At 44.9% G+C, this 26,340-nt stretch overlaps 3 protein-coding genes across 7 annotated transcripts; 2 read left to right on the forward strand and 1 right to left on the reverse strand.

Annotated features, from left to right (window-relative positions):
* The first annotated feature begins 4,963 nt into the window (after positions 1 to 4,963).
* On the forward strand, positions 4,964 to 6,726 carry LOC121592331 (gustatory receptor for sugar taste 64a-like). The gene is made up of 3 exons (XM_041913730.1): positions 4,964 to 5,367; positions 5,444 to 6,124; positions 6,187 to 6,726. The coding sequence occupies exons 1-3, from the start codon at positions 5,060 to 5,062 to the stop codon at positions 6,497 to 6,499; spliced, it is 1,302 nt and encodes a 433-aa protein (XP_041769664.1). The 5' UTR covers positions 4,964 to 5,059; the 3' UTR covers positions 6,500 to 6,726.
* Positions 6,727 to 8,021: 1,295 nt separating this feature from the next.
* On the reverse strand, positions 8,022 to 10,133 carry LOC121593557. Its single transcript, XM_041916024.1, has 4 exons — positions 9,892 to 10,133; positions 9,237 to 9,436; positions 8,928 to 9,162; positions 8,022 to 8,867 (listed from the first exon to the last, which is right to left on the reverse strand). The coding sequence occupies exons 1-4, from the start codon at positions 9,899 to 9,901 to the stop codon at positions 8,440 to 8,442; spliced, it is 873 nt and encodes a 290-aa protein (XP_041771958.1). The 5' UTR covers positions 9,902 to 10,133; the 3' UTR covers positions 8,022 to 8,439.
* A 2,444-nt stretch (positions 10,134 to 12,577) lies between these two features.
* On the forward strand, positions 12,578 to 26,276 carry LOC121592981 (phospholipase B1, membrane-associated). 5 transcript variants are annotated; one of them, XM_041914963.1, is made up of 6 exons: positions 12,578 to 12,763; positions 12,988 to 13,112; positions 24,365 to 24,672; positions 24,750 to 25,078; positions 25,153 to 25,427; positions 25,503 to 26,276. In XM_041914963.1, exons 3-6 carry the CDS (start codon positions 24,457 to 24,459, stop codon positions 25,943 to 25,945), a joined length of 1,263 nt encoding a protein of 420 aa, XP_041770897.1. In that variant the 5' UTR covers positions 12,578 to 12,763; positions 12,988 to 13,112; positions 24,365 to 24,456; the 3' UTR covers positions 25,946 to 26,276. The 5 variants fall into 5 exon arrangements, with proteins under 5 accessions (XP_041770897.1, XP_041770898.1, XP_041770896.1 ...); XM_041914964.1 differs by having other exon boundaries at positions 13,046 to 13,112; XM_041914966.1 differs by having other exon boundaries at positions 12,583 to 12,670; positions 13,046 to 13,112.
* Positions 26,277 to 26,340: the final 64 nt, after the last annotated feature.

Raw genomic sequence — 26,340 nt, forward strand, 5'->3', positions numbered from 1 at the left:
CATACTCGGGTATTCCACACGTTTTGATGCAAAAAATTAACGATTTTCATAGGTAAACAATGCTTTCTATAGTTTAATGCTGTAAGCAAGTAATGCCGACCATATATTATCTTCTATTTCATTTACTCATTAAGTTTTTTCATTTTATTATAAAAATAACGGTCAAATTGAAATTTGGAATCGCTTGAATTTGACTCGAAAATAAGCACAATACGAAAAGAGGTAGAAGAGAAACGTCATTCTCCATACAAAATGTATGGAATACCCGGGTATGCTGGTTGCCAACTTACTTGGTAAAGTTAAAAAAAATCAAAATAAAATACTTATAAGCTTTTTAAAATTACAACTTATGCACCAAAAAATCGTAAATTAAAAGTTGTGAGGCTACGGAAAATTTCAGGTCAATAAAAGCAATGAATCAAAAGTTATTGCAGTTTGAAGTTGAAAAAAATACCCGGGTATCCGGTTGCCAACTTAAAGGTTAAAATGATTTTTGAGAAATTCATCAAAATATTAATTATTGGAAGTTGGAAGATTGGAAGTCATGGCCATTAGCAGTTCTTACTTCCTTCCTTCAAAGTTTGTTGTTGTCGAGTTCCTTTACTTGGATTAACCATAGGTGAAGTGACGGTACTTCTAGTTTGAATTTAATGTTAGAACAAGAATGTATCTTTATGTTATTTAATCAAAAGTCAATTCGGTTGCAGCATAAATATTACATATCTCTGTATGAATAACACATGACACCGATATATTCATTTAAATAATAAAAAAATGATATGTTATCTTGTGGGTAATGGAAATTCTAGACCAGGGGTCTCCAAACTTTCAGATCGCGGGCCACATTGCTTCACATATAATGGTGTTGAGGGCCATTTTTCCGTTGCCTGTATCTAATGCGAATGGTTCAATTTCGTCTTTATAACAACATACTAGCATAATGTACAAAACTCCTACAGCTTTCTTTTATTTAAGTTTAGTCTGCCTCTCTAAAAAGCAACAATTACATTTTCTTTGAAAATATTCACTATAATTAACTATTTCTTTTAACCATCACAAAGTTGCCACGGGCCTCGAGGCTCTCGAGGGCCGTAGTTTGGAGACCCCTGTTCTAGACTGTAGGCTCTAGATATAGAATTAAATAGTTATTTACATAAATTCATTCCGCAGTTCTTCGTAACAATAACAGTCTTGCTTTGACAAACAGTTTTGTTCCAGTGGCTTTTCTTGAGGGTGAACTTTAAGCTAGGTCTAGTATAAGCTCCAAACTTTGTTTAGATGTAAACCGATTAAACTAACTTAAACATTATCAATCTTAACAAGAATCAATAAGCTCCAATAACAGAAGCTTACAAAATACTCCCATTGAAAGTCTTCCCTTAAAGTTTTCTTTTTTATTAAAGCCTTGTCGGGAAATATTAGCTTGACTATAAAATACCATAGTCAAATGGCGATGTTGAAGTTTTCAAACTTTGAAATCTCAACCCGCTCTGAAAACATCATCCCAACTCAATCCTATCCTTTCGGCTGTTGCTCATTGAAATTGATTTCAAAACTGTAAACGGCAAAACATTCCCATCCAATCAGCCAAACACATATCTCCAGCCAGATGGAACTAATTACTTCCACCCACAGCGTCCGGATCCACTCCCCCCGCCATCCTCCCGCCGCCTGCTCTGCTCCTCCACGCTTTTCATTCCCTTTAATGTTTCCCTTTTTTCTCTGCCGAAAACGTACAAAACTTTTGCTAGCTCGCACGCCACCACTCCAAGGGACCGAACGAGCGAACGAACACGAAGAAGGTAAACCCGCAAAACCCAGCGAAAGAAAACCTTTTGGAGACCTTTTCCCAACCCCAACCCGGGGGGGGGGGGAGGAAACAGGGATGAAAAGGGAAGACACTGATACAATTGAATAGCAAGAAGAAGCCCATCCATTTTCCCCGTGGTTCACATCGACCCGCGAGCCACCAAAGAAACAGGCCGCTCTCTACACACACACACCTTCTAGCTTTCTTGGCAACAGCCTCATCATTATCATCATCATCATCACCATCATTGCCGGCGTCATCGTTGTTGTCCCGGGGAGGTGGGATTCGTTTCGGAAGCACTTTCTATAGAGTGACGCCACGGAGCGTCCCGCACACTGCACCCTCCGCTGCCGTTCGAATCCACCAAGCATCACAACCAACGCAGCACCGAGAGCCCCAACAGCCGCCGAGAGTAGGCCTTGCTTGTGTTGCTAAACATTTCCTATCCGTTTGCTTCGTTCGCATCGTTTCGTGCGCTTTGGCTTCATCGTTGTTGCTGGCTTTATTGCGCAAGTCATCATGCACACCAGTCGATCGGGGACACAGGGGGGGGGGGGGAGAGGGCGAGGAAGCTCTCCGACCGGCACACGGGACCGCGCGTTCAGTTCAGTTCCGCTGCTCGACCTGGTTTTTCTTTTTTGCTTTCCAACCTCTCTCTCTCTCTCTCCCCTCCCAAACTCTGCCCTCCCCTACCCTCCCCCCTGTGATGCGTGTTTGTGTCGCGGTAACGTTGGAACGCGCCGATGATGATGATGATGCTGCTGACGATAATGATGATGAAGAAATCCGACCAAAGTTCGGGTTGGCATCAAAAAACCGACGCAGCCCCGATTGTCGCGTTTTCGGGCGCACATGAAACGGAAGCGAAAGAAAAGACAACCAAACGGAACTGTGAACGGGCCGCATCCGAAATAGGAAAGCATGTCGATGAACTTTACGGGGACCGCAATCGTGTGGCGTTTTCCGCAGCGGAGGGCTTACGATGTTGGGCTGTGCTTTGGAGGTTTTCGCTCGAGATGGTACTGCACTTGACTGGTCTTGTATTTGTTCGGCACTTTCTTGCTACTAAACTATTGAAAGTAGGCATTGAATTTCATTGTACACAAACGGCCTTAGAGCCGTAACAATCAGAAATCAGAGTGTGTTTTTCGTTCGAGCGCAACAAAATGCGAGCGTTCCGTGAGCACGATGCGGCAATACATGCAGCGCCATCTATTGCCGGGAGATGGAAGTACAAGATTGCGTACAAGCTGCATGTAGGTTGCAGGCAAATCAAGCGATATTTGGCTGGTAATGTATTTTTTCAAAAATGTTGAAGTTATTTGATGAATTTGTCTCATTAAATTATCAATTATCTAATGTATAGAATCAAAAATATTCTTCTTTGCAAGGAATTTGCATATTTACACCAACCTCAATCCGAGGATAAAGCAAAATAGTCATTCTATTCTAACAAAATCTCGAAAACTTGTTGCGTAAAACAAGACTGTTTAGCTGAGCAGCTAAGAATTAGTTACTCTGTATAAGCGAAATCAGTTACTGGATCGGAGTAGATACTGTAACGGTTCATGGACTAGGACAGGTTCGGTTCCAGGAATGGTATTCGTTCCTTCGAGGAGACAAATACACGCTACTATTTTAGAAGAAATCGGGGTTCAGGATCAGTTCCCGGAATCGTACGAGATAGAAGTAAAACCAAGCAATTTGGAATGGAACGGAATGGATTGAGGACCAGCTCCAGGACCGGTAAAGGATCAGAAATAGTTACAGAAATGGTGGGTGCAGATGCTGTTTCCGGACTAGTATCGATTCGGGATCACTTCTAAGATTGGTATTGGTTCAGGATATATTTCAGGAACGGTATTGGATAGGATAGATAAGATATGATAAAGGATCAGTTCCGGGAACCGTATGGGTTTAAAATTAGTTACAAGAATAGTATGGTATGGGAACAACAGATTCGGGATTCGAAAGATACGATCAGATCGGACGACATTCCCCATTTTCCATCCCACCGGATTTGGACTATCTGAATTCCTTAAAGATTCCAACACGATTAGGATTGGATCGAAATTCGTTTGGGATTGGAATGGCAATTGAGATTGCAAATGGTATTCCAGTGAACAATCAAATAAGAGTTTATGAGTTTCTTTACTTCTTCTTCTTCTTCTTCTTCTATTTGGCGTAAACGTCCTACGCGGACATGCCGGCCTATAGAGGCTTTCGAGACTTAATTCATTACCACGCAGCCGGATAGTCATGTCAATCATTTCTACGGGGGGACGGTCCATTCCGGGCTTGAAACCATTACGAGCGTGTTATTGAGTCGTTCGACTTAACGACTGCACCCCGGGACCGCCCTTGAGTTTGTTTAAGAGTAAGCAAAAACTAGATGAACAAAATACCGCCGTTTCACATTTATTGCAACGAAATTCCTAGAAGAATATAAGCTTTGATGCTTGCTAAAATATGTTTTTCCTTTAAGCAATTCCCATCAGAACATGAAAAGATGGCTCAAAAATGACGTGCGACAGAGATAGAAATTATCAAAATGAAAGGGAAAGCAACACATTATAAATATTTTCTGCCCAGAATCATTGTGAAAATCATCCTTCGTAGAGCTAGTTAATTAGCCATCGTTAATGCAACTACAATGTAAAATGAATCCCTGTTAATCTCTCCCCATGGTTACCACCTCATTAAACCTACCAATATTTACATGCCATAAAATTAATATGCTCGCTTAAGCTCTACAAATCCCTTTCCGAGCTCTCGTTTGCTCGTTCGATTAGCAAACGGGCAGCAACCAGCCGTACCTCAATTACTCCTCCGAAACAACGCATTGCATTGCGCTCCCCAGCATAATGGGGTGCATAAAGTTCGGTTCACCGCGACCAAAAGTCAACCCTACCGAGCCCAACTGTTGACTTTCAATCACGGAGCGCTCCTTCACCGTGTCCACCTTGGCCCTGACGTCACTGGCTAGCCCGGTGGCTCCATGCTGATCCATATCCATGCCAGCAGCATCTGTGCCCGTTCCCACCGCGTAAAGTGAAAGTTGACTGACTGAACGATGGCGGATAATTGCTCTGTTTACATTCGGTCGGTCACGAATATTCAATTTTCGCTGGGCCATGGGGCAGACCTCCGGCAAAGGACTACGGCGACAGTCTGGCTTTGACAACACAACAAGGATAACCGGACACACTGTCGTCCTGTTTGGTTACAGTCTGTGATAATCTGTGCGCGATGCTTAACATGACACCACCGGAAGTGACTCCCGTCAAACGATTCCCAGGCGTGAGCAGACCCCCATCAACACCTTCCACTGCGCTGGCCGAAGAGACACCACCGGCCGACGGTGCAGCGGAACGGGAATGCAGCACGCACGAAGCGGTTGCCGCGGTCATCTTCATGGGGCAGCTGTTCTCGCTGATACCCATCGTCGGTTACGCCCGGACCACCGATCCGCGGGACGTCCGGATGCGCCTCCGTTCGGTGCAGTTCGTGTACGGCTGTGTGACGCTGTTTATCATGCTGACACTTATCATAATGCTGTGTGTGCATACGGCCCAACAGCCCTCGTTTGGAGTGCAGCAAGCCAGTAAGTAAGCCAGCGGCTGTCTAACACGGTTACAGTGTTGGTAAAGGTCGTTCGTTTCCTTTCCGGACAGCTTCACTCGTTTACTACGCCATCATCGTGTTCTTTATGGTGGAGCTGATGCTGCTGGCCCGCAGCTGGAGCCAAATTATGGGCCGTTGGTACACGGACGAGGCACCGTTCCGCACCGATCCCTACCGGCCACCGAGCCGCACTTTGCCCTTCCGCCGCCAGGTGCACCTGATCGCGTTCGGCGTCATGTTCCTGGCGTTCGTGGAGGACACACTGAACTTCGTGTCGGCGTACCGCCTGAACGAGCTGCACATACGCTACTGTCCGCACACTGCCGGTTTCTGGAAGAACTTTTTCCACCGCGAACATCCGTACGTGCTGCGCGTCATCCCGTACCATCCGGTCGTTGGGTGGACGATCGAGCTGACGATGCGCATTGCCAAGTTTACCTGGCACTATGTGGACGTGTTTATTATCTGTCTCAGCATGGGGCTGCAGCGCCGGTTCGTGCAGTTCAACGAGCGGCTGGAACGGCTCGACGGTCAACCCCAATCGCAAGGCGTTTGGCGTGCACTGCGGCTAGACTATGTGCGGCTGTCCGAGCTGGTCACGTTTGTCGACGAGCGGTTCTCGAAGTTGATTCTGTTCTGCTGTGCAAATGATATGTTCTTCATTACCGTGCAGTTGTTCAACAGTTTTGAGTAAGCAATAAGGACGAGCAAGAACCAATTCGATCCTCAACTTCCACTTTTACATCTTTCAGTCTCAAACCAACCACAGTGACGACGGTTTACTTCTGGTACTCGCTCGGCTTCCTAATCGGACGCTGCTTTCTGATGCTGTTCGTGGTGTCCTCGATAAGCCGCGCGTCGGAGAAACCGCTGGAAACGTTGCGCCGCTTCCCGAGCACGAACTGGAATCTGGACCTGCGGCGGCTCTGCGATGCAGTGGCCACGTCCGAGAATGCCCTGTCCGGCAAGCGGTTCTTCTTCGTCCGCAGACCACTCATACTAGCGGTAAGCTGTTGTTGTTTTTTTCCCCCAAATTACACTGCAATAACACCAGTTTTGGGTTAGCTTTGTTGTATCCATTATTTAAATGACAAAAAAAAACAGCTGTATTCTTAAGAGAAGAGTCAAAACATCACAAAAATCACAGCACAAATCGTTATCTCAATGGTACATTAAAGGCATTTTAAAGCGTCATAGCAATGCGGATGGAACTGGGAATTCCATGGTAGATAAAACTATGTAACAGACACTTCCGGTCTGGGCACTGTCGTTGAACCAGGAAGCGCACCGTCACGCACCGATAATGGGAAGAAAAGTAAGTGCTAAGGTTATAGAATGCTGCATCAATTTTATGATAAGAACTCAATGAGAAAATGAAATAAGACAGATTTTGACTGGACATTGTCTCAATGAAATGCCAAATGGGCTGTAATGATGTTCATTTTAGTGAAAAACAGCAATAGACGAGAGTTTACAGGGGTTCTCATAATATTGGGACACTTGCTTGGCTTTTTTTGTACGAGAAATGATTTTTTTAATAACGGGCAGTGGACTCTACGGCACCTTGTTTGGACAGGCTCATTTGGAATCCAGTAAGAATGTCCAGAGTGTGCTCCAAAAAATATTGAAAACTATTGAAAAACCCTGCATTGCACCGAGTCTCGTGAATGTGATTTCGGTTCATTCGTTAAGCTTAAAACTATTCAAAAGTACGCTGTTTATCTTTGCAGTTTTCTAGTGAGCTAGCTCTTTAGTTTCTGGGACAATTGCTTTGCTTTTCTTCATACAAACTTTAATCAAAGCACAAACTTAATAGACAACGGCTGCAGCTGTCAAATGGTGCACTGCATGACTTTGTTTTAAATGTTCTCGGTCTATTTTTAGTTATTACCTTTTTTGTACTTTTTTGAACCAAAATGGTAAACAATCGAGTTAAATGCACCTGAAAAATAACACGTTATCTAGAAAAAAAAAATAATTGCACATCAGGGAAGAGCGATGCAAATCCGACTAATCGCAATGAATTTAAATCGCAGCGCCTAATGCGACGGCTGACGGTTCCAAAACAAGGCTCGCCCATAACTGTAACATTCTTATCACGACGATGAATCGATAGCGATAGCCTTCGGCGCAATGATGCAGCATTGCACAATGGTAAAGTACCGCAGGTATTATTGTCACCGCTTATCGGACCGCTTCATGGTGCACCGCTCGGGCCACAGGTACCACCACCACGCGGAGCAGCGGCCGCAAAGTAGCGGCATCGAACGCCCAGTTGTTATCAGTGTCCAACGACCCAAATACTATTAACGCTGTACTTTGTGGTGCTTTTTTTACTAGATTACCACAACTCGCCACTTGTACTGTTTGATGGAAAAGTTGGGAGTGGTCCGCCTTTCCGCCAATAACGCATTTATTACACTTACAATCGTTCCCCTCTTTCCCCCTAGATGGCCGGTACGATCATTACCTACGAGCTGGTGCTGCTGGATCAGGTGAAGAAAACTCCCGACACTACAAGGGACTGCACGTTTTAAGCCAATCGAAAGCGAACTAAATTTAAAATATCCTGTTAATGTCCACATTCTGCTGTTTTTCACCGTATGTTTCCGTATATTTTTTGTGAGCAAATAAACAAATGCAAAAGTGTGTTACTAGTTTACAGTTCGACCGTTTTATAGTTTCGTTAAAGAAATGACTTGAATCGAACACACTGTTTGTGACTTGAACTCAGACACTGTTTGTACCTTTTCTGTACCCTTTTTGTCACATAGTAACACACACTGCAGCAGTAAAAGAAGACGTAGAACGACAACCTCGTTCAAATTCAACGCCAATTCTTTGTTGATCTTTCGTAGAATGTGACTAGCAAACGAAGATGACTCAACCTAAAAACGTTTGACACAAAACCGACGTCACGCCAACTTCTACTCCTATATGTGTGTGTGTGTGACACTATGCAAAAAAGCTACTAGAAAAGGTCTCTAACAAATCTCATCACCACCTCAGTGTTCGATCAGCACCTCGTAGTTCTTGATCTGGATCTCGCTGCCATTGTACGGGATGTAGAGCGTCTGGTGGCTCGGATGGATCTTGCCCGGCGTCAAGCTGCCCATATAGTGCGCCCGGCCAATGTACAACGCCTCCCCGCTCGAGGTCCGTCCACCGAAGACGGCATTGGGTGGGACGCTGCCAAACCCGGACGGTACCCAGGACACCTGGCCGCCCGTCAGCACCTCGAACGAGTGCTTCGGAATCTCCTGCCCATTGTGGCACACATAGGCAATCTGCTTGGACGGTACCACCTTCGCCGGCAGCTGATCACCCTCGTGGTACGTGCGGCCGACATAGATCGGCGAACCGTCCGAATCGTTACCGGCCAGTACGGCATTCGGTGGCATCGGGGCGTGTGCGGAGCAGTGCTGCCAGTTCGCTGCAAGGTAAAGTTCCCAAGGATTAATGTTAAGCCTTCAGAAGCGTCAGAATCACTTACATCGCTGCTGTCCCACTAGCACCTCGTAGGAATGGAAGCTCTGCTCGGCCCCACCGAACGGAATGTACAGACATCCGTGCGACCGGTGAATCTTGCCCGGCGTCAAGCTGCCCTCGTGATGCGTACGGCCAATGTACAGCTGCTCGCCGGTCGTCGTATTACCGGCCAGCACTGCATTCGCCGGAACGTGTCCATTGCCGCTGCTAACCCAGGTGAACCCGGTACCAGTGAGGACCTGCAAGAAGAACCGATTAATCCCTTTCTACTTCCCAACTCAACCATTTCCTCACAAAACAAACGCTTCCGTACCTCAAAGTGTGTCTTGAAAATCTCCATGCCATTGTGCGACACGTACGCCGCCTGCTTGGATGGGATCACCTTCGCGGGCAGCTGATCGCCCTCGTGGTACGCCCGCCCAATATAGATCGGCGAACCGTCCTGATCGTTACCGCCGTACACTGCCGCCGGCGGAATGCCCTGGTGCGAGGTCCACGGAATCCAGTTAAATCCTGTGATTAAGCGATAAAAGGGGAAACAATTAAATGCACAGCAAATCCCACAAAACCCTGCGCGATAGCTGGCCAGTTGCACGGTATCAGAGTGCAAAGTAAGAGAACCTCTCTTTTTTTCCTTTTTTTTTGTTGTAACCTTCCGTTACTCATTTATCACTCGCGCTGATAAGAAATCAATGGGGCGTTGGTGGCGACAGGCTGTAGCGGATGTGTTTGCGAATAGATAACGAGCCGTATTGCCCATTCTAGTTACGTGGCCACTTGGGGCACTTGAAAGCTTCCTAATTATGGTCCTACTTTTTAGTGCTAGCTTCTCCCCACAAGTGTCAAATGCACTGCGCTCGGAACGAGCTATTTAAATAGATGATTTTACTTCCACAAAAAATAAAACACCACACGGCACAGCATCTTCAAAAGCAACAGCAGAACAACGACGAGCGCAATCTTCTTACCTGTGTTCATTTTGTTGGGGATATGTTAACACAAACTTTCCAAAATAGAATAAACAAACAAGCTGCTGCAGCTGACAAACACACTTGGGTCTTGGTTCTTGCACGAGTGTACAACCGCTTCTGGCCGACTGTCGCTCCTGACTAACACGTTGGAGCTGTCGGACGCTGAAGCAAGTGTAAAATAAATGCTGCCCACTGATAAGAGCCGTGGGCTGATATCGGAAAACGGTTCACTACCACAACCGCCAGCTTCTGTTACACTTTCTGCCGCGATGCACAAACGCTGAGTGAAGTGTCGCGTCACTACCACTACCAGGGAAAAGGTAGAAAACGGTCACAGGAAATCGGGGTTGCAACTGATCAAATTTTGTCAGCCACAACTACAGACAAAAGGCGCTTATCGTGTTATCACTTTGGTGGGATGATTCATAGCAATATGTCAGCCCCCTTCCCCCCTCCCCCCTCCCCCGCGGCATACGGTGATTTGCTTGAATGATTCATAGCCAATATTGAGTGAATGGACAGCAAACGTTGCAACAGGGGGTTAGAAATAGGTACCAAACGAAGGCATGTTTCAGCAATCTAACTCCAAAAAAGAAAGAAAATCACATCCCTGATAGTAGTTATCTCGGTGTGCAAATTTTCACACATACCAGAACCTGTTGTCGATTTTTGGGGGCGCATCAGACGAGTAGTCGTGTCGAGGAGGGGGAAACATTTTTTGAAGGCTCGAACCAATAACTTTGCCCACAGAAGAATGAAACGGAACGAGTGAGGTCTATAAGGTTTCCATTATTAAGTTAGACAATGTTGAATAAATTCATAGTAATTAACACGCTCGTGTAAACTTTTTAGCACAAATTTCATGACCAATTCATTTACTTCTTCATCTCCATCGTCGGCTTACATATCAGAGCCAGTCTTGCCAGTACTTTTAGCGGAGCTTGAGACTCCACGGAACATTTAAATTAAAATTATTATTATTATCAAAGTTACTTATCATGAGGACAGCTTGAATCGATTTAGTCTTGTAATTGTTGCCATACATTTATATTTTATTTAATTCTTTAAGCGTGTTAAATTTACATGGATGATTCGGAAAGTTCAAATGTTGCTGATCATATAGGAAAACCTTTGTTAGAACGTTCCCCTTACGCTTTCTCATTCAAATCACACCCCATAATTACAGCTCTACTCACTTCAAGTGCTCTACACTCTAACCTATCGTGGTAGTTAAAGTTTTGTTTTCACAAATTTCATTGATTCGCCACATGAAACTATCCGCCCAATTTGCGCTAGAAACTTTTCAACCAACCTACCAATAAGCACCGAATCATTCCATGGCACACCAACACCAGCAACTGGGCATCCCCACCAAACAAAAGCACCATGCGTCCGCATGCGAGCCGTTCTCGGTAGCGCCACGTGCTCGGTCGGGTTTTCACGAAGCAAAGTGCCGGCCCGTCGGCTTCGGCTCCAACGTGCCCCAGTGGGTGGGGAAAACAAGTTCAAGTTCAATGGAAATGTCTCTCGGTGCGCTCAGTATGGCTTGGGTGATTCTAGATCAGCCATTCAAATTCTATTTAATAGCTTTTTTAATTACTTATTTATGCAACTTAAATACTTATCCTAACATCGAATTTTTAGAAATAGCAAAAAGAAACACTATTTACCTAATTTATTAAATCCTGCAAAATTATATAATTCCAATATGACTTTTATTAAACAGAATAATATAAATTCAACAAACTAAAACTAGTGAAAAGAAAATAAAATGGCATATTTTACTTATCAGATTTGAGATGACTCTGATCAGATTTGAGATGAATAAATAAATATCTCCTTATAAGATGACCCAAATGATATGCAAATTATGTTCGAAATATCTGTAGTTTTGCCCTAACAACACTATTTTTGAAACATAATTTCCCAACGACTCACATCAATTAGTTTGATCAAGGTAAAACTAATCATAAGAACGTTCTAGATTCTTTTGCATCAATGACAAACATTTGCCAAGCGCCAGCTTCAAGGCCTTGAACAAACTGCCCAACCAACTGCACTCAACGCAACCAATTGAACTTTTGTTTGAAGACAATCCGACAGTGCAAACAATATCCGCAAAACCCAAAAAAAAAAAAAATCTCATCGCCATATGCAAAACCACCGCACAGCACGGGGTCACAATTTTAAATTATTATCCTTTAAACATCACCACCACCATCTGACCGATGGGGTTGATCGGGCCAGAAATCTCCTTACCACGATCAATTATTCACGTCACCACCACAACCACCAGCTTCGCCACCACACAAATTGGTAAGCAGCGGCGCGCGCGAGCGCGTGTATGTTGCTCAGTGTGTAAACATTTTAATTTGCCTTCCAACGTGACGGCTGCACCGCACCGCAACTTCCGCACGCACGGGCACGACCACTGGCGGGCGTGGACAATTAGGGGTAATTTTTATCTCCCACCCATTTTCCTTCCAGCATCCAGCATGGGTCCGATTACAACAACAACAAAAAACCGTATCATCCACCCCTTCCCGATGCTGACCTCTGAACTGAACTGGCTGCAGCTACTGCTCCTCCTTGGGGCACCGATCATGTGTAGCACTCAGAACCGCGCGCGCTCTCGGGCGCATTGTCGCGGTTTAGTGCGTATATGAAGCGCCCAGCGCGAGCACACGATCAGCATTCCGTTCTCGGACGTTGCCGGCGACAGTTTAGTTTTACAGTGTGAGGCGCGCTTCGGTCGTTCGTTTAAGCGAGTGCGCGAGTAAGCATTGCTCTGAGCTTTACAGGGACGTAAAGTGGTTTCATATCCTGCGGGGCAGTGCGTTGGGATGCACTGTGGCTAGTCAAAGAGCTGGTGAATATCTGATAAAGTGATTTATATTACAACTTCAACGTTCGGCTGCACGTACCGCATCGATCGATCGTTTAGTGCTTAAATCGTTTATTAATGCTCTTTTTGAATAAGGGAACTGTGTTCTGCTCTGTTACGGACTCTGAAAACAAAAAGCCTAAGAATGATCACGTACAGCGATCGTTAATATAAAATATAGTAAATTAATTTGTGTTAATTATATACAGTGCTTTTCAACCATTGAAGTTCTCATCTTATTCTGAAAACATCTTCCTATATTAACAGTTATTGTGACCTTCAATAAGGGTTAAAGTGAACATTTTAAGTGTTTTTCTAGATTTTGAAAGAATTGGTAAGTGGTCTTAGAAACAGACTAGCAAACTGTCTAGCAAATAAGTGTGCCTGTCTGTGAAACATTCAACCAAGACGCAATGGCAATGTCTTAAGTGCAGTCTTTGTGTGATTAATTGATTTACTTCACTGAGCCCGGGAAGCCAAAAGCTCACCTTCCCCATTGAACCCATCCATTCATCAACATTTAAAGCTTCAATCATGCTCGTCCTGCCATATCTAGAACAAACAATCTTTTGCACCAATCGCACACTTTACTCGCACAGTTCAGCAACAGCATCAAGCCTTGCTCAAGGTTTCTCGCCGCATCGTCTAATCCGTCTGTGCAAATTACCTTTTAAAAGCACATAACCACCAATTCATTATCACGAATCTCAAGATCTTAACGAAACGTTGAAAAAAGAGCGATGCCAAAGTAACACCATAAATCAAACCGGAACACAGCAGTGACAGTTGCGGTGAGATCCCCAAAACGCTGTTCTACATTGTTCACATTGGTACATAATTCTTGCCGCGCCGGTACGCTTCTAATGTGTAGAGGCTGCTCTTCAAATGCCATCAAAGCGCTTCGCCACTTCAAACAGTTCAATTGCTCCAATCTGACGCAACCAGCTTGCTCGGGACATATGCGGGACAAACCGGGGAAGCATCGGCGAACGGCAAATCCTTGTTCCTCCCTTTGCCAGCGCGAAAGATTATCTCTTGCCGGCGGGCGGTAATTTGGATTTCATCATCTTTTCCGCAATTCCAGCGTGGAATCTTAGAATCTCAAGATCTTCCAGCCGCCGAGCCCCGTGACAGGTGTTTGTTTGAGTACTTCATCAATTGCAAACAAAATGCTCAAACGGGCAAGCGTGTGCTGGGATGACGTCGTCTATGTCTAAGAAATGATTTGCCAAAATGTACGATTCTTCAAGGAGTTTTGGAGAGCTAAAAAAAGAAGCTAGATCCTCTTCTATTTACAAATCCTGCGCCACACTTAAGCTACCTGAGAGTGTCTGTGAAGCCCCTGCCTGCCCACCAAGATAAAAACAAGTCCCCCATTCCTAATGGATCTTTTACACTGTGTCGTTTGGATGTGCGGCAACTTCCGCGTTTTGTGCTGCGCTCGCGTACCTCGGCGCTAGGAGCTGATAGTAAACGTGTCGCTGCAAGTTCAAGGGCTCGCACGGCAATGTCCGGCTGTCTGTGGGCACAGTAGCATCAAGCCAACCTGTCAAACGCGGCCAGTCAAATGACATGTTTTCGGGGGCTGGGGACGGGCGTAGCAGGGTAACAATTGACATTGCGTCCGATCCGGTCAATGCTCGTAAAATGAGCGCCGCTGTGTTTTCCCACGAACCACACACACACACACTTGACCCCACGGACAGGTTTCGGGCGAAGGAGGGTTGGAATAGGTCTAGTTTGGAGCCACAGCTTACACACCAAAGCGAGATTGTCCACTTGCTTTGCATTGCGTAGTGTAAGTGACGTTTAATGATCGGTCCGTTTCGGTGTCCGATCGCGCACTTCGTCCAGGCACCGGTCGATGCCTCAAACGAGAACGAAAGCTCAACGCGGGGTTGCTTACCGTGCTGAGAGCAGCAATTAGCGCTGCCCTCCGATGGGCTAGGGCTACCGATTAATGATACACTGGTGCGGTGGATTTGATTAATGATAAAGGTTCGTATCGGCATCTGTATTGGTGTATTGGTGGTTGGTGCCAGTTGCGCAAACCAAATATTACGCCATCACACGGGTTATCATGTGTGAGAAAAGGTCACCGATACGTAATGGGATCTAACAACAAGCGTCTGGTTGCCAGGGAGCGATGTGCGAAAATCCTATGAATAGCGCTAGAATAAGCTATGTATGGATGCCTTAGCACAATCAGATGCTGTACGTCATGGATCAATCAGAAGCTTCAGATGTGTTCAGACTAAAGCCGACTTGGTCTCATTTTATGATAATAATGTTGGTTGTTCTAGCTCTTGAAAAACATGTTAAATTACAGCAGAAAACAAACTGGCAATAATTGTTGAACAAATGCAGTAAACAACATACTTATTTTGCTACTTGTTTCTTATCATTGCTCCACTCATGTTTAGCTCACGACTAATGCATCTTACCCCATTAGTGCACAGGTATACAAAAACTTGATCTTCATGGCATAACATTTTATAGACCGACTATACATGCCTTAGAACAGAAGATAAACGTATTCTTCGAATTAGACAAAAAATTAAAATAAGGAAAAACAACACTAACTACAGGAAACAGAAGTATATTGTTTGTCACAACTCTTTTAAAGCTTGACGCCCTATTTTTATAAGAACAAGAATTAAGAATTTGGTTTCTGATAATTTTGTCCTTTTTTTTCAATAATTATAAATCAAAATAGCAATCAGAATATTTTATTAAGCTTAAACAATCGTAGTATTTATCGTCCAAATGATCATTAACCTAACTCCTCTTCAACATACTCTAGTAGTTCACACTATTCCCAAGATATTGACAGATTGAACAACATCACACACACACACACACACACACACACACACACACACACACACAACACATAATGAATTCCAGCCTAAAGTCACAAGCAAATATGAAAACTCTATAGAAGTTACTGTCAAACATTTTAGGAACAGGATCAGTTGACTAGCAAGCGATCAGCTCATGTGTTGTAGGAGTATTATTGTAACAGACTGATTTTGTAATATTTAATTTGATTTAAAATATGATAAAGCCCAATAAGATGAAAAGAGTAAATTTTGTGTTATTAATTTTAGAATTTTTTTAAATCGTTACAAGAGCATTTTTAATTATTTTCTCTATACTGTGACAACCAGCTAGAGCCGTTATGTCAATCTTACATTTTTTTTCATATTTTTTGATAAATCAATTCAACAGATTAAGCCCGAAGGTACAACTCCCGCGTAAACAAAACTAATCATGCTAACATTTCAATTTATAGGCAAATACACAAACATTTAAAGCACAATCACTTGTATTGTTCGTACTCTCATTCTACGCAGTGTCGTTCACCATTCACATGCATCACACACGGCCACGCCGCATCATACACCGTTTCCCTTGGCAACGGAATATTTCACACGTGCGCGTTAATTTGTTTGGTAAACTATCTCGCATCCAAAACCATTTCCTCATCCATACCGGAAAGAATATTGCTCGGTAATATACCGTTTCCCCATAGTCGCGGCACAGCACGCAACACGATTACTCAATTGAACGTGCACAGTTGTACCACACACACAAAAAAAAGATTGTAATTTTGGCAAACAGAACAAACAAACAAACTAAAACTGTTATACCGATGGCGCTTTGCATACGTCACGCTTATTACTTTCACCTTGACCGTACTGTGGCAATAATTTCAGTGTGTTTGGCTGTTTTTTTTTGTATGCAATTAATTTACAAAACCGCTCTGCAACGAATCAATCATCGGTTTTGTTCGGCAGACAGCCCAATGGGGCGATAAGTGCAGTAATGACAGCCGCGTTGCCATTTTCACTCCGTTCGCCGAAACCGGAAGCGCGTAGCATCTTCACACTTGCACCTTCGGTCACAAGTTACACATTTGAATAGCGGTTGGAATTAACTGATTCAGTAATGGACTGTTATGATTGGTCACTGTCAAGGTTGTGTGCGTCTATAAAAAAAAAACCCCCGGCGCCACAACAAACCGGCCCCAGCTGTGGAGAGCTGGATACGTTTGATGGTTCGCTCGGTGTCTTTTTTTTTTGGTTTTGTGTTTTTATTACTGTTACATAAATTTCTAACACAAAGCTGGAGATGGAGATGGTTCCCCATTCTCACCTTGGTGGCAGGTTAAGGAAGTGTCCACGCCACCTGCCAGCACGTTGGTCCGGGCCAACGATCGGTCCGGATCGATAGGCGAAATTATTTCACAGCCTTGAAAGCGGTACAAACGACCGCCAATACCTGCTTCACGTGTGAGTGTAATGTCGTAAAGTGTCCGTCCGACCGATCTTATCTCACCACTCCTCGGAAGCACCGCAGTTTACCGGTGTAACGGAGATTCCGGACGCACGCGAACGAGCAATAATTGTTGCCTCTTTCGGTGTGTCGTTGGAATCTACACAGGCCAGACCAGTTCAAGAGCAACCGGGTGCATCATCACGGTGCAGGGGAAGATGTGCATCCGTATGCTTGCATGATAGGGATGCGTAGTACAGTATTATCCCACGAGGTAGCTGTACTGTGCAATAATTCATGTACCGATAATTATGTGTTTTTCTCGACACAACCATTTGGCGTGGACGGACTGGCGGACTGACGGTCAAGGTCGGTGTACGAGCCGGCTGCCGGGGATTATCGAACCTAGCAATTACGCTCCGCATCAATCACATGCGAAGGAGGTTTGCTAGCCCACGGGAATTATGTAATGTTTGTTTAATCGGCAATCCTTCTTATCAAATCCTTCTTATCTATTTTTGTATTTTTGTGTATTGTAAGAGTTTATCCCAAAAAGTTTTAGGATATTTCTTGAAGTTTTTTTTTTTATTTGTGTAACAATTTATTGACTTACTTACTTACTTACTTATCCGGCACTACAACCGCTTTGCGGTCTTGGCCTGCCTCAGGAGTGTCCGAAACCGCTCACGGTCTCGCGCCTTCGTCTGCCAGTCCGTTATCCCGACCTTAATGGCGGACGCCTCCACGCCATCTTGCCACCTCAATTTGGGCCTACCACGCCTCCTCTGTCCTTGTGGACGGCCTAAAAAGACTTTAACTTTAACTTTTTTTTTTAAGAACAATTTATTGACTATTTGATGAAATTTGGCAACAAATATGTCAACAAATCTCAGGAATAATGTACACATATACTTACAAACACTTCAAACTGAAATTAAGTTCAGTTTTTTTACTTTAAATTCAGAAACTTTCGAGGAATCCTGGGAAAATATCTGTATTTGTAGCGTACATCTGTTTGTTGGATTATTGAAAGATAGCTAAACATGTTTCTACTATTTTGAGGAGTATGACGTCTATATCATAAAACGTACCAAGTTTTCTAGCAGTTAAAAGTACTGGGTAAACGTCAATCAGACTCGCCTAATCGATTCGAATGAACAAACGAATCACACAAGAACAAACCACAAAATCTGCCTCCCGCTTCAGAATTAACGCAGAACACACCAAATTGGGACAAAAGTCTCTCCAAAAAGAATGGAACAAGAATGCAAACTGAAGGTGTTTTAATAATACGCAAGGAATCCATCAGAATTGACGTCAATTTTTGGAGTGGTCACGTCATTTGAATCCGATCCGTTCTATGCACAAACACTCCAGCATCAGTCATTCCTTGGGTATAGGTTTGATTTAAAAAAGAATCAAAACAATAAATGATAGTTCGACCATAAAACTCTTCAGCAAAGATCTACATGGTGTTGATTGATAGAGGCTAAGGGTGTCAGATCACTTCAAATCAGAATGTATAATACCTGTTGGAGCTATCCTATTGGATTGTGAGAAATCCAAGCTATTTCTTCAGCTTTAGAGCAATAAAACGAGCCCTTTATGCCCAGCCAAAGCTAAAGAAACAAAGAAAACCCTTACGCTGGAAGTGTATAAATCAAATTTATTCATTATATTGCCGTGCACACCAAGCACAGAATACCCTCGAAAACTGAACCTTCAAAGAAATCCCTAACCTGGCTCACTCATTTTATGCAAAACAGCCGCTCACACCACACCTTGCTGATTGACGTACAGCCGAATTCCCAAACGAGTGATTCCCGTTTTTCCTCGAAAGCATCACCGCGGTGTACACCGACCGACCCACTACCTCCCCCAAAGTCCCACAATCAAACTCCATTCAAACCTGGCCGCGGTGGCGCTTAGTCGGGATTATCAACACCGAAGCGAACCACGAAGAAGGCGAACCAAGCTTCCACCTTCATTGACTAATTCCTAGTCCGTCCGTCCGGTAGAGTTGGCATGACGTCCGCCACGTTCTGTATGTGTGTTTTATGCATGCAAAGGCCAGTTTTGCATCTACTACGGCCAGGTCTGGTGGCGGCACGTTCAGCATCATCAGTGCCGCATGATTTATGACGCTGGATCCACACGATAGCGTAGAACAACCTAGCCCGCTCGGACGGGATATTCGCTTAACATTCACCAAACAACGTCGGTACGGTAAAACGGCTGTATTTAGTTAGCAGACCAGTGTGTGGAGTCGTTTCCGGTGGCGTTCTGTTTGTGTGCGGATTTTCAGGAGCCTATTGTGGCTGGATAGCTCTGCCAACACAGGGGCGAGTAGATTTATGTAACTTCCTTCCCAGATGTACAAACAAAGACACAAAAGGGTCCCCATCTCCCCCAGGGGAGATGCAGTAGAAATGCCAAATAGTGAAAATGCGTGCCTCACTCACTCACCGAATAGGCAGGTAGTGGTGACAGGTTGGAAGGGCAAGGATCATGACGTCAATGGGGTAATATGTTACTCCACACCGGCTGGTAAACAATGCAACTAGGCTTGCCGTATCGGCTTGCATGTGTGGTGCATCGTCGGCGTCATCATCATCATCATCATCGTTGTACACCTTGACGGTCCGGTTTTAACTCGATATGGGGTATGATCAGAGAATGTAGTTCAAAGTCAGTGGATTGATAAGCTCCTGGAATATGCCTAGACAAGTGGAATTTCCCTATAATATTCTTCGATTTTCTTCTTAAATTTTGATAAACTAAAAAAATGTATAAAAACTAAATGATTCCTTATCATCTTTAACCCTATTAACATGGAATCTCTAGGCACAACACACCCTTTACAGATGCTCGTGCAAACCAGGTCCTTCTGTCACCGGGCTGCACATTGCCTCCGCAGTATACAATTAGTTGTTTAGACCCTGATCTTACCATATCCATGGAACAACACACCATGAGCAGTAAATAACGTTAGAAGAAGGGGCAACACACACACACTCAGTCCCCTCCACCGCTGCCAAGAAGCACACCGTTAGTGACGTGTTTTACCCGTCAAGAACGGGGGTTAGGTTTGGTGTTCTTGTGCTCTCCCACAAAGCACATAGCACTGTTTGTCATTTGTAGTCATTTTATTTCCTTCAGCAGCAGTGATTTGTATACATATCATTGTTGGTAAGTGGTGTAAATAGACAGGCCAGACAAAAGTAGCTCACACCCATAATAGTGAACACATCCATTACACTCGAAACCGTGCGCCGCCGCGTGTGATAAGTGATCAAATATTTGTCTTGTGATTATCCCCAGTGACAGTAGCGTACTGTATATCGGGGGGAGGAAAACAGGATCGAAGGGAGAGGAACAAAAGAAGCGTTAACAAGAAACACACCCTTAATGAGTTGCGTATCGTAATCAATTTATCATAAAGCAGCACGTACGAGCGCGCGTGCGCGCGCGCTTCTGCTACAGCCGAACAACTTATTCCAACGCGTCTTAATTCAAAGGTACAATGGTGAAATGATCATCCTCGCCTATACGATCGTGCCAGCGGCCAAGGCTTCACAAGGTGGTGTCGATTAGTGTACGGTGGTGCATAAAGGTGAATGATGATAGCAGCGTTCCCTTGGATCCCTTGGGGCGAATGAACTGATCGTCTGCTCGGTTGGATGGTACCGCGAGGATGCGGAATCTCGTGATACGGAAGCATTTCTTCTAGGCAAGATGCATTCAGCGAAAATGTTAATCCTTTATAGGGATTGAGAATTATTTTTTGCTGTCTCCACTGCTACTGATGATGCTTGCCCTTTGTAGGTTAAACGACACCAGGGTACGATGACCGATGATACTTCTCGATAAGGTTGAGCGTGTCAGGTACTGACGGTGTCAGGTCGTGTTTGTCACGAAGACACGACTTATCTAGCCTTGTGGCTTTCAAAACGAGAATGATCTAAATTAAATTGGAATAAACTACATGTAACGTTGTGCAGAAGGTAATAAAGTGTAATAAAATAGAACAAAACACTAAAAAGCAAGTGAACAAAAACAATTCACAATGCAACAATGATCAATGCTAGCGATTAAGCTTTCTTTATGCGACAATACACTCATCACCCAAAGAGGGAAGAAAACAAAAAGGTACACATTACAGGCAGTAAAAGGCAAGGGGCGCATTAATAATAATATGGTCATAAAATGCAATAAAATAAACGTTGTGGACTAGCAGCACGTTCGTCCTTGGCTGGAGAGAGAGAGAGAGATACAACAGTTATTCCGAGAATCCAGTCCGTTTGCTCCGCACCTTCGGCCAGTTGAGTTGACCTGCGAGAGTTGCTTTCTCGAAGTCTCTTCTGGAGTAGTAAGCGCCAACTTCTCGTTCTTCTGCACGCAATGGAATGCACTTAAACACATTTATCAAGCCGTTTCGAGCCGTAGCTAGCACAGTCAGGAAGAAGCGTACACTTCGGGGGATTCTTTACGCGGTCCCAGTTCCGCTTCTGGAAGAAATTGCACTCCCCCCCTATACACTGGTCCGAAGTTCAATATGCTTTATGGGGTCAGGCAGGTATGTAGTGTGTGCTTGTCGCACCGTGCAAGAAATCACGATCTTCCCGTGCTTGGCATCGTGGCATTGAACTCCACAGCCCCGATAACCTCCGCCCAAGATGGTCCGCATCCAATTGCTCTGAGGCACATGCTTCGCCCATGGGAAAGCTTCCTTTTTTTTTTTTTGATTCAAAAACAAAAGCTGTTGTTACGTGCAAATAGAAGTTTATGCAAATAGCATCAAACCGTTCGATCGATTAGAATAGATAAGGTACACCCGGTCGCGCCCAACTAGCAAACGTCGCCCGGTGCTGGTTACTGGACTGTTTGCACACTATTCCGAATTTACCATTCCGGCGGAGTAGATTGTTTGACCAGCGGCATGAGAGGAATTAATTTCATGATCGCTAGGCTGCAAAACGGTGCTCGCCGGTAATTGCTGGTCGCTGGGTTTTGGAACGGAGGGGGAAGACGATGTGTCTCATGCCACCACTTGTCATCATGTGGGGAAGTTCCAGCGTCGCATCAGCTTATGTGCCCCGTGGGCTTGGCCGGTGTAGCGGTACGCAAGTCGTATCACAGGCGTATGTCACGAACAGTCACCAGCGTGCGGAAACGTACGCCCAACTATGACACGGGCAGCGTCAACGGAATATTCAAAGGCTGCTCAAGGTAACAGGCTGGTAGGTTTTAGACACGGTCCGTTGATGTTCACGGAGATGTGATCGTGTTGGAGTGGCGATGAGAAGGAACGGGTTTAACACCTCGTCGTTAGGAATCTTCACTGAAAAAAATAATGGACAAAAAAAGAACTAGATACGTCATGACTTAATGTGGTTGTAGTAACGAAAATGGCTTAATAACTCCAAATGAAATTTTCAATTTAATTTAGAGCATATTGCTGCCTGTTGCTATATTTGACACCAAGAATATCAGTGACTATAGGAAATTTCGGTTAATGCAGTAACCCGTTAATCTGTTAAGAACATGTTTGTATTGCCGCACCGCTACAGATTTCAACCTCAGCTAGGAATTCTTCATTTCTGATCCTATAATTACTACATTGAGTTATTCTTCTTCTTTCTGCTTCTTCTTGGGCACAACCAAACATTGTCGGTCAAGGCCAGCCTGTACCACTAACGGGCTTGGCTTTCAGTGACTTATTGAGTATACATAGTAGGACATTCAGCCCTACGTATGAGCGTACGGTCCATTCGAGGCTTGAACCCATGCGCGTTGTAAAGTCATGCGCGTTGACGTTTGCAACACGATACTGGCCTTTGACATTGGGTTCAGTTACTCCAATTAGTTGCACATCATATTCTATCTCAAAGCAAGTACAAAGAATATGTCAGTAGTCGCGATTTGCTTCGAAAGAGAGTAACATCATTGTCATCTTACTCATTAAACCACAGAAACTTTGCTCCCCTACTAAATCAAACTTCGAATACTCGAAGTTCCATTTGAATTTGATTTCATATTTAACCTGTAACGTCTTGTTTCAAGCTGATCGTCTTGATTGGCGAAATTTGATCCATTTTCGGATGTAAATCGATGTCTCTTCTTCAGATTATCCATCCATGAGCTCTTGGGAGCCCATATGTAGACAGCCAAGTCAAGTTAACCACTGAGAAAGGTTAGGGAGCATTTAGATTGGAATCGAACCAGATTCAGCCTTTTCAGAAGTTGATGGGTCTATCGTAGTCTGCCTTAGCCACCGACTCCGACCGAGCCTAATGAGGCTTGGCTTTCTGTTTCTTATTGAAAGACATATGGCAGCATATTTAGTCCTCCATATGCGGGGAGGCTCGGTCTGTGCGAGACTTCACAGGAATGTTGTTAAATCGTGTGACTAGACGACTTTTGCACAGCACCGGCACCAGTCAACGTTCTACTAATACACACAGCCCACATTTTGCTAATCTCTGTACATACAAGTACAGGTTATCTGATCCGTTTTACTTCCCGAATTTCCACACACACACACACAAACGGGTATTGACAAATTCAATCCGGAGATATATTTTTAGCCACCACGTTTAATCTCACCGACCACATTTGCTGGCATTTGAAACACAAAGAGCGTTTGTTTGTTCTAGCCTATGCAAACCGCCCTAAAAGCACGTCCACGAGTACACCCGAATTGACAAACCAACTTTACGATCGCTTGGAACGTGTTCTAAACGCCTCCTCTCTAGAGAGAATAAAAAAATCCTTCCCTGCGCTATATTTTTACCGCAAGATGTTTCTACGTTAGTTCAACAGATGATTCGTCCCCTTTCCGCCCTCTACCCTAATGTTCTGACCGATATTCATGTTCCGTTTACCGCTCGGCAGCAGTGCAAGCATTTCAAGGTTAAAAATCAGGTTGTCCGAAGTTTCGCTTTCGTGCGTCGTTGCTGCTGCAGGGCAAATGCGTGGAGTCAGCAGCCGAAGCTCGGCATTTGTTTTTTTTTACAAGCGCGCGGCTTATTATGATAATTTATGCGCGATCAAAATTTACAGTTCATCGTAGACAGATCGCTCGCGACCGCGGGTCTCTTTGATTGACAGCGCGATGTGGCGCTCCACAGCTACCGGAAAGCGATTTCGACGGTATATTAAACCATTTTGACGATTATAATACGACTTAAAGAGGCACGAATTATTGTTAATGAATTGGAGATCACACCACGCTTACAGTTAGCACTCAGCTTAGATGGTTTCGCTTACTTCTTCTCACTTACCTTTCACTTTAATCCCGCTGGATAGAGCACTGCAACGAAGTAGTCGAAAATCCACCAACGCACATACAGACACACATAGCCACGCACATACACACACGCGCACGCAACTGCACGGCCATGGCATCGGTATACCCAAGGACACTCGGTGGGTTCACGCTTTTGCTGCTGGCACTCGCCGCCACCATTACGCCCGGGGGTGGACAGGCACTGATCACACCGCTGGATTCGCCACTGCTCGCCACCAAGTACCGGGGCTTCCGCGAGATCATGTTCAACTTCATTGGCCAAACCGGCAACAACAAGAACAAGTTCCTGATCAATCTGAAAAAGGGAGTAAGTGTAACGCATCGGTAACGGCTCAATTTGTAACACTCATGCTTACCCAAATATGACTTGTTATTGTTATCTAGAAAGTTCAAAAACAGTTCGGTCCCGAGGAACCGTTCTTCTGCAACACGACCGGCATGCGCAGTGAAACGGTACCGACCTCCGTGGACAGATTGCGGCCGGGCGATATCGATATCATCGGAGCGATTGGGGATTCGCTGACGGCGGGAAATGGTGCAATGGCGACCAACATTCTTGAGGTGCTGATCGAAAACAAGGGTCTTTCGTGGAGCATCGGTGGGCAGGGCACGTGGCGACAGTTTCTAACGCTGCCGAACATACTGAAGGAGTATAATCCGAAGCTGTACGGCTATCCGACCAAGGATGGTCTGTCGACGCGCAAGGCTTCACTGTAAGATAGATAGGCTTGTTAATACAAAAAAGAGAAAGTGTTATACTCACGCATTATTACAACTTCTAATTCAGGTTCAACGCGGCAGAAGGTGGCGCCATGTCACAGGACATTCCCTATCAGGCCCGCAATCTCGTCAAACGGATGCTGTCCGACCGGAAGGTGGACATCGACAACCACTGGAAGATGATCACGCTCATGATCGGTGGCAATGACTTCTGTGCCGAGATCTGTTACATGGCGACGCCCGAAAAGATACTGCAGTATCACGAGAAGAACATTGTCAGTGCGTTGCGAACCTTCCGTGATTATCTACCACGCACCTTCGTCAATTTGGCGGCGAGTCCAAGTGAGTACGATGCCGTGATAGCTCTCACGTGATCTCCAATAAGATCATCTTCATTTTCTTTCCTTTCTTTTCCAGAGGTTGACATCTTGGCACGCTTCAAGAACAAACCACAGGAGTGCGTCTCGATGCACGTGATCGAGTGTCCGTGTCTGCTGGCCACACGGTTCCGCAAGCAGCGCGAACGGTTCGTCAAGCTGATCGAGGACTGGAACATGCTGCAGATGGACATTGCCGCCCGGGAGGAGTTTCACCGCAAGCCCGACTTTGCCGTCGTTTATCAGCCGTTCACGATGAACCTTACCTTCCCGGAGACGGCCAGCGGCGATACGGACTTTACGTACATGTCGCTCGATTGCTTCCACCTCAGCCAGAAGGGCTATGCGCTCGCTTCGAACGCACTGTGGAACAATATGCTCGAACCTGTGGGCGGTAAATCGATGAACTGGGAGCGCGAGTTTACGCTGTTTAGGTGTCCGAGTGCGGAAATGCCTTTCCTGCGAACGCCCGGCAACAGCTAGGGCACTCTGGGCACAAAAAGGGGGCCAAACCAGCTGACGCACTTCATCCAAAATGTGATATTATTTCTACTTACACACCGGACGGGGTTTGGAAGGAATCCGAATTCCCCACACTCATCAATCATCATGTGCAATTTTACGTTTTTAAGACACGCTAACGGGCTTTGAGTTAAGAATCACATGTCACCCACCAATCATTGTGTTCACGTTGGGCAGGACCTACGCAACCGCAACACTGCCGTCGAAGCTTACGCAATGCCTTCATCTCACTCATGCAATGCACACTGCTCTGGAAGGATTTCATTACAGTTTTACATACATATTTTACGCAACTTTATCAGTGGTGGTTTGTTTTTGCTTTTGCATGGTATTACATTGGTGCATCCGAAAACATA

This window comes from Anopheles merus, chromosome 2L (assembly GCF_017562075.2).
Source record: "Anopheles merus strain MAF chromosome 2L, AmerM5.1, whole genome shotgun sequence".
NCBI classification, from domain to species: Eukaryota; Metazoa; Arthropoda; class Insecta; order Diptera; family Culicidae; genus Anopheles; species Anopheles merus.

Coding starts and splice junctions, on each gene's coding strand:
- LOC121593557 (XM_041916024.1), bottom strand. Junction 9,163..9,236: donor TTTTCAAGACACACTTTGAG/GTACGGAAGCGT, acceptor TTCTTCTTGCAG/GTCCTCACTGGTACCGGGTT. Junction 8,868..8,927: donor GCTAGTGGGACAGCAGCGAT/GTAAGTGATTCT, acceptor TTTACCTTGCAG/CGAACTGGCAGCACTGCTCC.
- LOC121592331 (XM_041913730.1), top strand. CDS start 5,060: ATGCTTAACATGACACCACCGGAAGTGACTCCCGTCAAACGATTCCCA. Junction 5,368..5,443: donor CTGACACTTATCATAATGCT/GTGTGTGCATAC, acceptor TGTCTAACACGG/TTACAGTGTTGGTAAAGGTC. Junction 6,125..6,186: donor CAGTTGTTCAACAGTTTTGA/GTAAGCAATAAG, acceptor TACATCTTTCAG/TCTCAAACCAACCACAGTGA.
- LOC121592981 (XM_041914962.1), top strand. CDS start 24,457: ATGGCATCGGTATACCCAAGGACACTCGGTGGGTTCACGCTTTTGCTG. Junction 24,673..24,749: donor TGATCAATCTGAAAAAGGGA/GTAAGTGTAACG, acceptor ATTGTTATCTAG/AAAGTTCAAAAACAGTTCGG. Junction 25,428..25,502: donor CAATTTGGCGGCGAGTCCAA/GTGAGTACGATG, acceptor TTTCTTTTCCAG/AGGTTGACATCTTGGCACGC.